Below are 16,745 nucleotides of genomic sequence, written 5' to 3'. Positions count from 1 at the left end.
GCTTCGATTATTTCTAATGCTGTGGTTGTTTCAGTCATCTTAGGGCTACATAGAAGGTCTCTGTTTACTGATTATCTCATGATCATCTAACTGCAGTTGAAAGATGAAGCAGGGGAAAGTAGGGTAACAAAGTACACTTTAATAGTTGTTTAAAAGCTGAGCATCTCCAGACTTCCTAGGAAAAAAAAAAACCCAAGGTTGCCAAATTTTGAGAAAAATATGCTTCCACTAGAAGGGGATGTCCTTGAAGTGGAGAAACTTTGACTTCCTTATCAAATATTTTTTAGGTTCAGATTTATAATTTCCCCATCAGTTATATCATAACTAATTTACAGCTATACTCATTACTGTTCACTGCAGACATATGAAACACAAGAGGGAAGCAGGCAACTTATTTATCTTCAGAAATAAATGTTATCTATTGACATGGATTCAAGCAAAGAGACTAGTTAGTATTTTCTATGTATTCATTTTACCTTTTAAAGCAGAGAGATATTTATTGGCTGTATTTCACTGTAGAATGGGAATTTTAAGGGCAAAATATTAATTATAACACAGCCAGTAAGATTCCAACGACAAGAAACTGATACAGAACATTCCACATAAGCTTTATAAAAGAACCTGCTGTTTGAATCTCCACAGAATTGAATATGGAGACTTTCACACCCCGTATTCAAGGGATCATTTATCCTTGTGGTCTGCTTTTGACAATGGCACCATGGGATGTACTATGAAACATCAATCTATTTTAGAAGGAACTGAAGCAGCCACTTACTACAAGTTCTCCTTTTGCAGGAGAGGAAACTGAAGCTAGGAGGGGTTAGGTGACTTATCTGAGGTCAGAATGGAGTCAAGATCAGTCTCAAAGTGCAGTGATGTTTTCATTATGTTAGGCTGTCATTCTTTTGAAAACACTCCAAAATAGCTTTGTATAATAATAACCAGTGACTTTAATAATCAATGACTTTACATAACAGTTGATGACTTTAGATAACAGTTAAATTCACAAATATGGATAATCTCCTAGTGTTTGCTACCTATTCCTGTGCATGTGCCTTAAAAGTACCTCATTCTCACTTTTCAGGTTTTAGTTTACCAGTAAAGGTGCCTGCATTTATCTTGGCCATACCTTTCATAATTTAAAGATTATTTATCCCTAATCTCCATCTTTCAGACTGAAAAATCATTATGGTCTTTTTTTTTTTTTTTTTTTTTTTTTTGCTTTTGTACAGCAGTTCCTCAACTATCTTCCTCCTCTGCCAATCATCCTTCTCTTGATTATTTTAATTGTCTCCCCTGGACCCAACCATCTCCAAGAATTTTTTGTGAAGTACAATGTTGATGACCATAGAGGATGCAGAGCTCAGGGCTGGTTCTGTATAATGTTTTATATTTATGTATAATGTCTTACCTGATGATACCCAACATATTACTAGCCTTATAGATGAGGATGGCAGCTTGGCTGGTCAATCAATAAGTCAGTCAACAGATATTTAATGAGCATTTTCTATGCAACCTATACTGTTCTAGATGGTCTATGACCTAAAGAAGATTCTTTGTACTCAGGGTGGTAGGAAGACAATAGACCCATAAATAAATAGATAAGACAGGTTTACATATCGATAAAAATAATGAAGAATATAAAATTAGGCAATGAGATAGGCAATGACTATAGAGACTGGGGGTAAGGGAAAGTGTGTTCAATGACTTCTGAGAAATGTATACAATGTTTCCCTGGGTTGTACAGTTTGGATCCATTTCTATTTACTTACTCTAATGCTAAATGGCCTACTACTTTTCTGACCAGTTACAATGCCTGGTCAGATTATTTCTCCTTGGTCCTATTATCTTGAGTTTTTATAATCCAGAAGGTTTCTATAGAATAAAGTAATTTGTTGTCCTTATATATATATACGTTGTCCATTCTTTCCTTCAGAGCTCAGTGGGTAAGTATTTCCCCAGACAGTTCTTATACTTTGTATTGTATGAAGCTCTTAATCAATGACAGCCTGGAAGGTAGGTGCATGAAGCATACAGGTGCAATTTTGAACTTTCAGGTGACCCCATTCTCTAATCCCTGCATTGGATAGTTCCTACTATGATAATGAAGCATTAAAGTAATCACCTGAACATGCCCCCACTATAACATACTTTTCTGAGGCATAGATACCACTGGGAAAGGGAGACAGGCAGCTTAGATACCAGGCTGAGCTTTGAATGTTTCTAGGTTCATACACATACAGGTAACCTGGGTTTTCTTTCTTCATGATTCTCTGTGTTAGCAAAAACTGACATTATTTGAAGACATATTTCTGGAGAAGAAATCTACTTTTTTCCTCAGAAAGTCTAAAAAAATTATGCATATTTTTCTTCTGTGTCTACTTTTAAAGAACGGTGTTTAAATTAAAGCAGTGATTTTCACATCGTTTTGTGTAGGCAGAAGCATTCAAAAGACCTCCGGCAGCTCCTGACAGGGAAGTAAGGAGAGGTGGGACAGCCTCTCGGAAGGCCGAGCTAGCAGGGCCGTTCACCCCTATTTTAACCAAAGCCTACCATGTCCATACGCTGGGATTTTGTATGAAATCTCATGTGAAGAAAGAAAAGTTATTGTGCTGACTGTGTTTTCAAACCACCAGGATATAGAGTGCACTACAAATCTGACCAAACAATGGAGAGGCCACAACCTCAGAAAAAAAACAAGAACTTGCAGAACCGTTTTCTAAACGCTCTTGTGGCAGCACGAATTCTAGGAAAGGAAAGCCTTCTTCAAAGATTACCTATCACATCTTGCTCTCACAGGAGCCAACACCCACCCATGTGGCTTGTTGCTGCTGCACCTTTGTGGTTTCCAACCTCAGCAAGGATCTGGGTACCCCGTGGCAATCATTTTACTGACCACCCTTCCCAGTCTCACTTCCCTCCAACTGAGGGGTTTCTAATTCTGTTTGTGCCACAGCCCCTTCTGCAGTCTGGTGAACTCTATGGATCTCTTCTCAGAATCATGGTTTTCACTATGTAAAATACGAAACAGGATTACAAAAGAAGCTGATGATATTAAAGTACATTTCTATCCACAGACTCTTTGGGGGTCAGTGGACTCTAGTTTAAGAAATACCTTTGAATGATGACTCAGTTGGTGCCTGTTATATCTCGTTTTGAGATGATTCTAATGCTAAATTTCTCATCCTGTCCTCTCTTGAGTTCCAGTTCTGCCTTTTGATCTGCCTACTAAGAACTTAACTTGACTTTCCCACAGGGACCCAAAATATAACATGTTTTACTCTGAGCTCCCTCTTTTCCCACCCAAAATCTACTTTTGCTCCCTTGTTCCTTTCATCAAGTCAACCACATCACAAGCTTCCTGGTCAGGGAGTCTTAGACCCATCTATGACTCCCCGTCTCTCCTACACCTCCGACCTCTAGGCCCTCTTGACAGTATCACTGTAACACAGTATCACTGCACTCTCTCTTGAGTCCACCATCTCCTTTCATTCCTGGCACTAGGACCTTTACTAACTGTACCGTTTCTCACTTGGATTCTTGCATTACTCTTCTGACTCATCATCTGCCTCCTAAATGGTACCCTTAGTGGTGACATAAGGAAGTCAGAGCCATCATTTCAAACCTAGGCAGGCCTGGCTATCCCTCTCCAGAATTAATGCAAAATTCTTAAGCTGCCACTCACAGCCCTCTTTAGCCTGGCCCTGGCCTTCCTTACCTACATTGGCCTTCATGTCCATCCGAGTGCTCAGAACACTTGTTTCCCTCTGCATAAACGCTAACTGTGTTTACCTCTCTCTTTAAGCTCCTCAAGTAACTTAAGCCTAGAGAACCCTCTCCTTCTCCGTTTAACACCCAACTGCTGAAATATACCCCAAATGCTGAGGGCCAAATGATATCTCCTTGATGAAGCCTTCTTTTTGGAGGCTGCTTTAGAATAAAGAGACCAAGGGCTCTCTCTTCAACATTCTCATATATTTTTATGGATGCTTCACTTTTGGTACTTATTAAAATCATAATTTACATTATAACTATTTAAGAAAACTATGAGTGCCCTTTCTTAAATCACCTTTTGTGAGAGAAAGAATGATGCCTTACTCATTTTCATAGTTTTGCAGTGCATGTTGGCAAAGTTTTCTGTTCCACTGCCTGAGGCTGGTTGACTAACTGGCTGATTCTCCTAAATAGCAAGCCTGATTTTTTCATCTCAGCTGCTTGAACTCTGAGTTAGTCAATAAATGTTAGAGTTTCAAATTCAAAGACAAATTCTCAATGTCTAAATCTCATACAAGCTTGGTGAAAATAACATTATTTTAAAAAGCTGGACTAATTCCATGACCTCAAAATAATATACTACTGTCTCCTCTAAAAATAAGCACCATAGATCCAGGGACCTGTTAGTAGAAAGCTGTTCAAAGAAGGTGACTAACTCATCTTTTCTAATTAGCTTGTCCTCTTCTCAGAACAAGCACAATGGCAAGACATGGCAGCTCAAGCCTATAATCCCAGCACTTTGGGAGGCCAAGGCCGGAGGACTGCTTAAGGCCAGGAGTTTAAGGCCAGCCTGGACAACGTAGGAAGTCCTCATTTCTATTAAAAGTAAAAAAAAAAAAAAAATTAGCCTGGCATGGTGGCGCACACCTGTAGTACCAGCTATTTGAGATGCTGGGGCAGGAGGACTGTTTGAGGCCAGGAGTTCGAAGTTGCAGTGAGCTATGATTGCACCATTGCACTCCAGCCTGGGCAACAGAGTCAGACTCTGTCTCAAAAAAAAAAAAAAAAACAAAAAATAAAATAAAATATGACCATAAGATTTTAAACAACTGACTTACCTTTGATTTCAGGATAGTAGAGGAAAGGTTTTGGTTCACTAGTTTCCAAGTCAGATTTCCTCCGAAGCTGGACAAACACAGAGGCTGGTTTTGTAATATTAACATCTTTATACTTTGGAGTTTTGAAGACAATGGCAAACTGCAGGATACGAAGAACCACATGTTGGTGTAGGACTACATTTTTTTTTGCAGTAATGCTACTCATTAAACACATTCCTTATGCTTTTCTTTATACCCAATGTTTAGACACAGTGTACTAAAAAACACCGTGTCCTGGAGAAAGTTCCAAACTCAGAATTCTATACCGATACATTTTTATGAAATTGCTACTGTAAAATCAAAATACAACGCTGTGCTATGAAGCTTTATTATTTCATTTGTCTATTTAAAATGTCTTCTAGTTGTAAATATCATGCTTATAAAATTCACTGCATACACTTTCTTTTCCAAAGCAGCCTTAAAAGCCTCCAAGATTATTTATAGCAACATCAGAAAGACTGGGTATGGAAAGAGAGAGATGGCTACAGGCCAGTGATGAGAGAAGAAACTAAACATTGCTTACATTGGCATCATAACACATTAGTTCTTGGTGGTATGTTATGGATTTCAGCATTTTTCAGTTTGATTTTTTGACTATGTAATATATTCACAGGGATAAAAATCTTGTAAAATATAAAAGGGCATACAACGGTATTCTCTTTGACATTCTTGTTCCCCATCCATGCAGTTCCTACAGTATACCAGCCGGTGGTAAATACTGTTATTAATTTCTTAGGTATCCTTCCAGAATTTCTTTATGCATGAACATAGAATCATTTCTACACACATTTTGTTCTACACCCATCTTTTAAAATATTTTAACACTGTATAATTGAGATCTTTCTATATTAGTTCACAGAGTACTCATTCTTTTGAATAACTACATAATATTTCATCAAAAGGATAGACCATAAATTAACTGGCCACTTACTGATAAATACTTGGATTGTTTCCAATTTTTTGTTAACATAACACTCTTCGATTACTTGTAAATAGGAGAATAATCATTAAGATGGGGGCTCAGCATTATCATCTGTTAGTCATTTAATCAGTTGCCATTGGGAAATCTTCATTTAACAGGACAACATCAGCTTCAATTAGAAGATGACTCCTAGAACACCCTTTTAAGGTGTTATCATAATTAGGTGTTATCATAAAATAGGTCTCATCATAATTACTTTGGTAGAACACTTAAAAACATTTTCATTAAAGGACCTGTGGGGCACTGTCTTATGGGTTAGGGGATTAGGCAGCAATTAAATATCTTGCCAACATCTCAGAGCAAACGATCTAACAGAACCTTGCCCATAACTCTACAGTAGGTAACTTTTTTGGATGACCTGCATGAGTCTTAAAAATAGTACTGTTTTATGGAAGTTAAATATTTATGATTTTTCCTTTTTATAGATGGAAGCTAAGTACTAAATTTCAATAAGGCAGAAAGTGTAAAGTGATGATAATAATATGGATCATGCCTATAATCCCAGCATTTTGGGAGGCCAACCTAGGATAATTGCTTAAGTCCAGGAGTTCAAGACGAGCCTGAGCAAGATGGCAAGACATCATCTCTACAAAAAAAAATAAAAATGAAAAAACTAGCTGGGCATGATAGCATGCCTGTAGTCCCAGATATCTGGTAGGTTGAGACAGGAGGATCCCTCGAGCTCAAGAGTTGGGGGATACAGTGAGCTGTGATTGTACCACTGCACTCCAGCCTGGGTGTCAGAGTGAGATCCCATCTCTAAAAATAATAAGGATTAATAATAATAATAATAATGAATCACTTACTTGTCTATGAACATCTGTGGGGGAAAAATCCCCAAATCCTTCCCAGACTCCACCATTTTCCTCCTCTTCATAAAATCGAATCTGGATGTCATCTGCAAACAATCACATTGAAGTCTGTAATTTCACATAGTGTAATAATATTTATAAACATGCTGAAAAATAAAACTGGTTTAATATTCTACCTACTATCTATTTACACTTTTAAAAAACAAGATCAAAATGTTAAGTCTTCTAAAATCTTCACAAATTATTGACTTTTTTCATTATTTACCACAGTAATGCGCCCCAAGTTTCATTCACAATGACAGAATACTGGATTTACCTAGTTAACCTGAATTTTCTTTTAATCTTTGACCTTACTGCTTCTCTATCCTTAAGCCAATCCTGAGAAACATGAACGATGGTGGAAGAATATTAGAATCCAACGAGGCAATGCAATTCAATATATAGATGTACATAAAAATAATTAACTTATATAAGTTCTACTATTAATGTATGGTAGATGCTATTCTAAGTGCTTCATATATACACATATTAACTGATTTCATCCTCACCACAACCTTGTGATGTAGATGGGTACTATTATTATCCTCACTTTGCAAAACAGAAACTGGGGTCCAAACAGGTTAAGTACTTATCCAAGGCTGAACAGCTAGTACTTGGAGGAACGAGGATTTGAACAGAGACAGTATAATTTCAGAGTCCAGGCTCTTAACACACTATTAAACTGTCTCACTATAATAGTCTCTTAGTTCATATTGAGTAATTGGTCAAAATACTATAATGATCAGGTCCCTTCTAATTAAAATGCAATGCTTAAATTGCACACTCTAGTCATGGACTCTATTTACTTCTACAGAAATGTGACAATATAACTTAGGTTGGCATCTTCCTGGCTTCACTTTCCATTTCATAGAAAGGGCCACACTATTGTCTTATGAAACAAAGTTTTTATTTCTATGTAAGTAGAATTTTAGAAATACTAGGAATGGATAAAACATCTTAAAATCTCCTTTGCCTTCAGGCAGGACTACACTGGACCTAGTTATTGAGATTCTTTAAGCCAAGTACAAGACGTTTCTTACTAAGCCATTCCAATGTAATGATGATGACTAAGGATCTCATTTACAAATAAAGGTACTCAGATTGTGTTTACTCACAGTATGTACACCCGGGAATCTGGAAATGAGTATTACTTGGACAGAGTGGATTGGAAGAAAGCTGACACTAGTGTAGGCAGAGAAAGTGTCAACTTCTTTTTTTTGAGACAGGGTCTCGCTCTGTCATCTAGGCTGGAGTACAGAAGCATGATAATAGCTCACTACAGCCTCAAACTCCTGGGTTCAAGCAATCCTCCCACCTCAGCCTTCCAAAGTGCTGGGATTACAGGCATGAGTTACCATGCCTGGCCTGTAAATTTTTTTGGATAAGTATATATGTGTTTACTTTAAAATCTGATCTCATTTTTTTCTGACTATATACCTCAGGGCATTTAATGTCACATGGTAATTTTTTTAAAAGCCATGTCTTTTATTGATTTATTTTACTTATTTATATTTTCAGTTAGGTATCTGCTTACTTTGAAAATGCTCACCCTGTAGTAAATAGATATTTATTATACTACACTTTCCAACTATCATTTTATTTAAAAAAAGAAAGAATGCAGTTTGAGAAAATAACACATTTTCCTCAGCTTTTACTAATCTATCAATGTTGTAATTTATCTAATGAAAGATAAATGCCAAGAACTTTTCCACAAAGGGAAAATTGTGAGAGAAAAGTGCTCTGAGAATTTCCCTGTATTCCCTGTTTTCTTTCCTTTTCTTAGTTAACATCGCATCTGTGGAAGTGTTCAGAGAAGTTCTCTCAGTGTTATATCAAAGCATTGCAAAATAAATAAAAACAATTTAATACTATGTAAAACATTATTTATTCTGTGTGTGTGTTTGTATGTGTGTCAAGAATGGGCTATTATTTATTTTTGTTTAACAAAGTACAGATACTAATTTTAATGTATAAAGATACTGAAAGTCACTGATTATAATTATCACGATTTTATTTCTTTTTACTTCCGTGGGAAATCTAAAAGTGAATTAGTCGACTTAGGAAAAAATAACACAGACAATTTACATTTGGAAGAGGTAAAAGGTAAATGCTTTTTAAGACTTTCTATGGCAGCAGAGGGACGTTTCTTGTCCATTGCTGAAATGTGACTCACAGACACACTCAGAATTGTAATTCACCTCTTGAGATCAGAGATCAGAGAATGTATTTACCTTTCTGAACTTTGTCACAGAGAAGATAAATTTCCTCCCCTCCAGTCACACATCCAGCTGTCCTGTCCATTCTTACAATTTTCAAGTTGGATGCATTGGGGGCTTCTGTTCACAGGGGAAAAACAACAAATAATATGATTAATCCTCAGCTCAACAAGACAGTCCTTTAGGTAGGACCCTCCCCTTAGCACACACGACCAAAACAAAGCTTAAATACATGCTTTCACTAACAAAGTAAATAAAACAAGAATGGCTTCTGAAGTTCTCGGAACACTTCTTGGGCATGGGTCATTTATGATCACCAAAACAAATGAGGTAGAAAGGAATAGGTATTTGTTTCTCCCTCTAACACAGAGAGACTGATAGAAAAAGAGAAAGAGCTTTTCTGATGTATTGGGAAGTACCAAGCTAGTTGATTTCTGGGTTTTCAATGAGGTCAAGACTTCAATTCCAAATTTATTTCTATGATTCTGCTATTATCATAACTTACAAGAGTCCTAAAAACTTTAGGAAAAGTACAGTTTTCTTAAACTACTTACTACCTTTTATTTTACAGGTAAGGAAAATGGGGATGTTATGTTTCTTTTTCCCAAACTAAATTAGGATTCTGTGTGGTGAAGAGGCAAAACTTTCTTGTGGTAATAGCATAAAGCTTCCTTTTTTTTTCTCCAACAGCTGCATTTTAAGGTGATTCTGTGGTATGAGTCTGTATCATTTTATAACCTTTCACTTCCCTTCAAACTTGTTTAAATTAGAGAATTCAGTTAGTTGTTGTACTTGGAGCATGGAGTTTGCCACACAGGCCAAATTCTATAAACTTTCAATGAGTCTGAGTACTATGCTTGCAGGCTTTTTGGAAATATCTGTCTAATCAATCCTATGCATAATCAAACAAGAAAGTTGCATGGTAAATGCTGAAGATTACTGTAAAACTCTTAAAAGTCCTAGGAACTATAAATTTTTATATATATATATATATATATTTTTTTTTTTTTTTTTTTTGAGGTGGGGTCTCACTATGTTGCTCATGCTGGGCTGAAACTCTATATCCTCCCACCTCAGCCTCCCAAGTAGGTGAGACTACAGGGCATGATGCCAAACCCGGCTTGAAATAGGATTTTGAAGTCACATGCTATCTATGCTACTCATTCATTTAACTTCAAGTTTCTCTCTTGATAAAGCTAGTAACATATGGGAAAGAAAATGGGTAAGAATAATAGTTGTCTTTTATTAACTTCTTTCCAGAGCCCCTCCACCACCAAAGAAAATTGGGATTATTCTCCCTTCTAAAAGTATCAACCATATATCTTTATAGCAAGACATTCATAAATAAGATGAGATGTGACATTTCATGTAAAAGACTAAAAAATGTACATCAAAGGAAAAAGAATTACATGTATTGAGCCCCTCTTAAAATATCTCATTTAACCTGGACATCAACCTTTCAAGCTAGATTTTCCTATTCACATTTTACAGATGATAAAGCTGAGGCTTAAAGTGATTGAGTTACCTTCCCCAGGACTCAGCTAGCAAGTAAATGGCAGGGCAGGGCTGGAAGTCTATTCTTGGTGTGCCCCCTGTTGGAAGTGAAGTACTCACTACTGTCATAGATGGCGTCTGATACCACGGGTTCCAGGCGCCTTGTGAAGCTGCCAGTGCTATCCGGAAGAAAAGCTGTAAACATGAGCCGCACCACGCTGAGGTCCATCTCCTTGGTCTGCTGCAGAGCTGCTTGGCGGATTAGCTCTTTTTCCCGATCTAGGGCCATACAGCACAGTCCATTCATGCCCAGGGAAGTGTGAACATTTAAAAGACCATGCTTTTATAAAGCCCAAATAATGTAAACTTACAATAAAAATCCATTTTCCTCTTTTGAAACTCTTCATATTGCTAATAAAATGTTAAAAACAGTCTCATTTATGTCATCCAATATGAAAGGCATCAAAGAAGACCTGCATTTTCTCCAGATTACAGTAAAAACTCTCTTCCGTGTATCAGATCGCCTCCCTCCTCTCCTGTCCTCCCCCCACCTTTCCCTTTCCTCCCTACAATAAGAGTTAAAGGCACACAGGATGTGATGGAATGGAATTGAATAACCCTACTAGTCACCAGCTGTATTGAGAAGTGTGCAAATTATTCCAAAATCTGTTTGGGCACAGGGATTGAGCTCATTCCACAGTGCCGAGCAGACAGCCTAGCACATAGTAGGTACTCAAAAACAACTTCTGAAGGAACTGAATGACTCAGTGACATCTGGTTCCTTCCCTCCTGCTGGAGTTTTCACGCTGACGGATACAGTCATAATTAAGCTATAATATCATAAAAGGTAGTGATTCAAGAGACAAGTACTGCAAGAGAGTTACAAATGAAGTGATGTGGGATTTCAAAGGAGGAGAGAGTTGAGAGGGCTTTGGAGCAGAAGAGGCATTTGCTCTCAATATCAAAAAGGTGGCAGAATTTGAACACATTCATACAAGAGAGTGGATAAAGGCATTCCAGGAAGAGGAGAGAGCAAAAACAGAAAGAATGTGCCAAGGCAGGGACGTGAGAAATCATGGTGCTCCTACTAAGTAGTAGAGTTTGACCTGAAGGGGCAAAATGGGAAACAGATTGGAAATGCAGCCTGGGGCCAGCTCTTGGGAGATCCAAAAACCCAACTTACAGAATTTGGATTTTGTAGGCAAAACGGAGACACCGAGCAGCAACAAGATACAGAAATTCAGTAATATCTATCTGGCTACAAGATGTAAACTTGATTAGAAGTGGGGAGGGACAGAGACCAGGGAGAAGACTACCATAAGTGGAACAATGAAAATGGAATATAGTGTGGAATGCCAGAGAGCACGGAATGGCTGCACCACAGCCTCGCAGCACAGGCGAGGAGAGGGAGTCAGAGAAATGGGAAGGTTTTGAGTCTGGGTATCAGAAGATGGAGTATATTTAGTTGAAAACTGGTAATCGGTTTTGAATCACGTGAGTATGAGATGGTGACTGGATGGCCAGAGTAAAGGACAAAATACAAAAGTAGAAATGGGGCATGTGGTGGGACAGGGAATGGGGTTGAAAAAAAAATTTGAGAAAAGGCAAGAAAATGGAAAATCATACAATTTTTATGATAAAGATAATAGTTTATAATGTGTCTGCAGAGCCCAAAGAAAGAAAAATGCCTTATAATAAGGTGAGTTGGGGAAGGTAAAACAGAGGCGTTCTTTGGACAAAGTCTTGATTTCTGCATTGGTTTTCGAGAGGGTGAAATGGAAACGGTGGGGTGTTTTTGGTAGACGAAGACACATATAAAGGTATAAATATGCCTCAGTTATTCAGAGAGCAGAGATGGCGAGAGGAGGATGCAAGGTGGTCTGGAGATGAGGCTGAAAGTTGCTGGGGCCAGAGAAGGAGGGCTTTGTATAACAGGCTCTGGAGCTATAGTTTTTATCCTAGAAGTAGCAGGATGCCATCAAAGGTTTCTGGGCAGCGAAAAGGTGACAGCAGTGTGGGGTAGGAGACTGGAAGGGATGCAGATGAACATATAATTCATACAGATGAAAACCAAAGCCTGGACCCCTTGGAGAAGCAAGGCCAGGAAAATGATGCTTACCTCCCAGCTGCCGGTCCCCTCCACCTTCTGCTTGCAAATAGGCAAGGTCAGGGTGCACCAAGAGTCCAGGATTATAGCCCCTTATACACGCCTCTGTCATTCGTGCTTCCAGTGTTTCAAATACTTTTTTCTTTGTCACATGAAGTATACCCAGGTTTGCGAAGCTGGAGAAAAAATAGTAACAGCAGCAGCAACAACAACCAAAAGTTAGGCACTTAATGTCTAGGGAATCTGGCTTCACTTGTAAATTTAAAAAAAATACACAGGCCCTCAATGTTTTATACAAATCTCTTGGGGCTAGATGCATTTCAGAATTTAGGGTATTTTTGATGTTAAAAAGGCAATATATGGCATATACTGCATATTACATAATACTCTAAGCAGGTCTGGGGCACACAATGTGGTCAAACACGTTAGTATTTCCGCAGTGAAATATATAATTGGACTCACCAAATGGAAAGATAAAGACTATAAACAGCTACACATCAGGTCAGATTGGTTTTTACTACCAAATGAGTCTGCGATAAACTTGGAAGAATGTTTTGGTTTTCAGAGCTTATTTGACTTCCAAATTTGATTAAGGGAGTGGGAGCATATGTGTCTATATGTCTTAATGAGGAAGTCTTACTGGGTTCATTTTAAAGTATTTTCTATGGGAGCTGTATTAAAAATTAAAAATTAAAAATATAATACTAACACTTCTTAAGAATAAGAGAAGTATTATATTTGGGAATGATTATTTTCCTTTTGAATCGTCCTTGGGTTTCTGAATGGGATTTAAAGTCTATCTATAATCTCATCTTCTCCTGAGTTATCTATAAGGTTGGAATTATTTATGACCATCAGAGTTGTCATCTAAGTATACATGTAAACAGGGATGGAGAATCTTATATCTCACGAAGGCTACATATTTATAAAACAAAATATGTGATAAGCTTAAAAATCAATGAAAATGATTTATAAGAAAATATATAAAATGTTCCAGCCATTCACTTTTGAAATTAAAGTACATGAAACAAAGAAGTCTGTTCAATAAATATAACAGGCAAACAAAAAAGGACTTTACCAAGGAGATTCATTCACTCAACAAATATTTATGCAGATCCTTATCAGCGCCAGGAAATGTCCTAGATGCTTTTGTCAGCAGTAAAAGAATTTCTACCTTCACTGAATTTATATGCTAGTATGACAATGGAGAAGAAACAAGTAAATTATACAATACAATTTAGAAGGCAATAAGTGTTATCCAGAAAAATAAGGTAGGAATGAGGAACAGGAGAGGTAGTAGAAGAAAGCATAACATTTTAAAGTAGGGAGAGGTCAGGAAGGACACTCAGTAAAAAGATGACAACGGAGCAAAAACTTGAAGTGATGGGGAAGGCATGAACATATGAATGATGAATGTGGCAAAAGGAACAGTAAGTGCAAAATTCCTGCAGTAGGACCATGCCGGTGTTTTCAAAACACAACAAAGGCAAGGAGGTCAATGTAGCTGGAGTGAAATGAGCAAGTTGTCAGAAGTAAGTAAAGAATTCCGAGAGGTAAGCAGGGAGCCAGATCTCTGGCTTTTACTCAGAAACAAAGAAAACAAATTAGCAGAGGAAAGAAAGAGATTTCATGACAACTGGATTGAAGGAAAGAACGAACAAGCTAAGGTAGGAAGGTCAGATAAAGCAGGGAAGAAAATAGGAGTTATAAGGCAGAATGAAATGAGCACTCATACCAGAGGCCCAGAGACAGAATAAGTCATGTGTCCAGGCAGATGAAAAAAGTGGATAGCTAAGACACAGAACAGAAAATATACCACTAGAAAACAAGCTCTTTGAAGGCAGAGATCTCTAGTCCCCAGAACAATGCCTGACATATGAGTGTTTAATAAGTATCTGTTGATAAATGAATACATGAATTAATACAGCACAGAAAAATATGCAACATGACATACTTATATGCATAGAAGCACAGGCAGTTTTTCAGAAACAATACCTCCATCTTTTGGCCCTTTCAGCCCTACTCCCATATAGAACTTCCCTAACTGCAGGAAAACGGGGTTATTTCCTTGGTAATAGCAATGATAAACATCTGTGTAGCACCTTACACTTTACTGTCAATAATATGCTTTTCATGTATATTCCTAATCTAGTCCCTGTGAGAAAAACATCATCCTTATTAATTTATTATGTGAGTAATGAAGGATTTACTCTGGTTAACAAATGAAACAGTACAGAAGTCTTCTGCTTCAGGTAACGAGAGTAAAACAGACTGGATTGAACCTTAAATATCTAAAATACATGAAGAAATGGTTTTTAGACACTAGAAAACAGGCAGCACAGAACAGTAATCTTTAAGAAAAGGGAAATAAATAAGGTGAATCCTGTATTACTCTGGCTTAATGCCTGGAGAGTCCCAGGCTGCAGCACAGGAAGGAGGAACCCCAACAGAGCCTGGCAATCTCTGAGGTTGAGGAGACACAGTTAAATACTGGAGGAAGCCAAGGAGGCTAAAACTCACAAGCAGAGTACCGGAGAGGAAGAAACTGCAAACGGAGATACACTCAGAGACCACTGGAGTCTTCAGCTGAGTGCTGTGTGTAGGGAAATACGTCAAAGCTGGGAAAAGAACCACCATAGAGGTGGAGGCAGAAAAATTATTGTAACACATACAGGGCTGGAATAGTTCAAGAAATCTTGTAATACATGGAGCATCAGGTTGAAAATTCGGAAAGGTACTGCCTTAGTAATGATGTCAAATTAACCCTAGAGTAAAGGTTTCTCTGGTCTCTCTGATAAAGCTTAAAAGTAAGTTTAGAAAGAATCAAACTGTTCCCAAATTTAACTTCATCCCAATCCTCAAACATATTTAAAAGCATACCAAAAAAAAAAAAAAAAAGGAATCCAGGACCCAATGATACAAAATTCAAAATACCTGTCATCCAATAAAAGACTAACAGGCATGGAAAGAAATAGAAAAATATAATTCATAATTAGGACAAAAACTAATCAAAAATAGATCCAGAAGACAGAATTTGTACACAAGTACATTGAATAGCTATTATATATTCCATATGATCAGAAAAAGAATAAAGCATTGGTATGTTAAGGAGTAATATGGCAGATAATGAGAAAAAAGGACCCCAAATCTACAGAAATTGAAAACTACAATGTCTAAGAAGAAAAAATACACTAGATGGAATTAAGAACATATTAGACACTACAGACAAAAATATTGGTGAACGTGCAGACACAGTAATAAAACTATCCAAAATGACACAGAGAAAAAAAAGATTTTTAAAAAAACAGATCATCAGTGAGCTGTGGGACAATTTCAAATAGCCAAATATATGTGCAACTGGGGTTCCAGAAGAAGATGAAGAGGAGTGGACAGAAAGAATATTTGAAAAAATAATGGCCAAAAAGTTTTAAAACGTACTAAATATATAACCCCAGAGATCTAAGGATCTCAATGAACCTCAAGCACAAGAAACATGAAGGAAACTATGCTAATATCCATATAATCAAATTGCTTAAAATGAGTGAGGAAGAGAAAATCTGAAAAGCTGCTAGAGAGAAAAAAAATTATGTACAGAAGAACAAAGATTAGATTGACAGGTGACTTCTTGGAAAGAAGGCAAGTCAGAAGACAGTGGAACAACATAGTTTAAGGATGTGAAAGAATAATACTGTCAACCTATAATTCTTTTTTTTGAGACAGAGTTTCTCTCTTTGCGCAGGCCGGAGTGCAATGGCGCGATCTCGGCTCACTGCAACCTCTGCCTCCCAGGTTCAAGTGATTCTCCTGCCTCGGCCTCTTGAGTAGCTGGGATTACAGGCATGCACCACCATGCCTGGCTAATTTTGTATTTTTAATAGAGATGGAGTTTCTCCATGTTGGTCAGGTTGGTCTTGAACTCCTGACCTCAGGTGATCCACCCGCCTCGGCCTTCCAAAGTGCTGGGATTACAGGCATGAGCCACCGCGTCCGGCCTGTCTACCTAAAATTCTATACTCTTCAAAATATATTTGAAAAACAAAGATAAAATAAAAAACTATGAAAACATACACCTAATGAAAGAATTAATCAGCATCAGATAAGCAGTATAACAAATGGAAGTGCCTGAGGCAGAAAATGATACCATATAGAAATTTTAACCTAAGAAACAGAATGAAGAACACTGCGAATGATAAATACGTGGTTAAATATAAACACCTTTCTTCT

The 16,745-nt window shown here is 37.5% G+C and overlaps 1 protein-coding gene across 3 annotated transcripts in view; it reads right to left on the bottom strand.

Moving 5' to 3' along the window:
• Positions 1 to 16,745, bottom strand: part of NFKB1 (nuclear factor kappa B subunit 1) — a 116,533-nt gene that overhangs the window by 27,927 nt on the left and 71,861 nt on the right. For all 3 annotated transcript variants that reach the window (XM_003257479.2, XM_012499514.2, XM_030819173.1), the window contains 5 exons: positions 12,534 to 12,697; positions 10,535 to 10,693; positions 8,936 to 9,040; positions 6,660 to 6,751; positions 4,833 to 4,971 (listed from right to left, as the gene is read on the bottom strand). In XM_003257479.2, the coding sequence (XP_003257527.1) occupies positions 4,833 to 4,971; positions 6,660 to 6,751; positions 8,936 to 9,040; positions 10,535 to 10,693; positions 12,534 to 12,697 (659 nt within the window). The remainder of the gene's footprint in view (positions 1 to 4,832; positions 4,972 to 6,659; positions 6,752 to 8,935; positions 9,041 to 10,534; positions 10,694 to 12,533; positions 12,698 to 16,745) is intronic.

This window comes from Nomascus leucogenys, chromosome 9, assembly GCF_006542625.1.
Source record: "Nomascus leucogenys isolate Asia chromosome 9, Asia_NLE_v1, whole genome shotgun sequence".
Taxonomy (NCBI): Eukaryota; Metazoa; Chordata; class Mammalia; order Primates; family Hylobatidae; genus Nomascus; species Nomascus leucogenys.
This window is presented reverse-complemented; position numbering and strand designations above follow the sequence as displayed.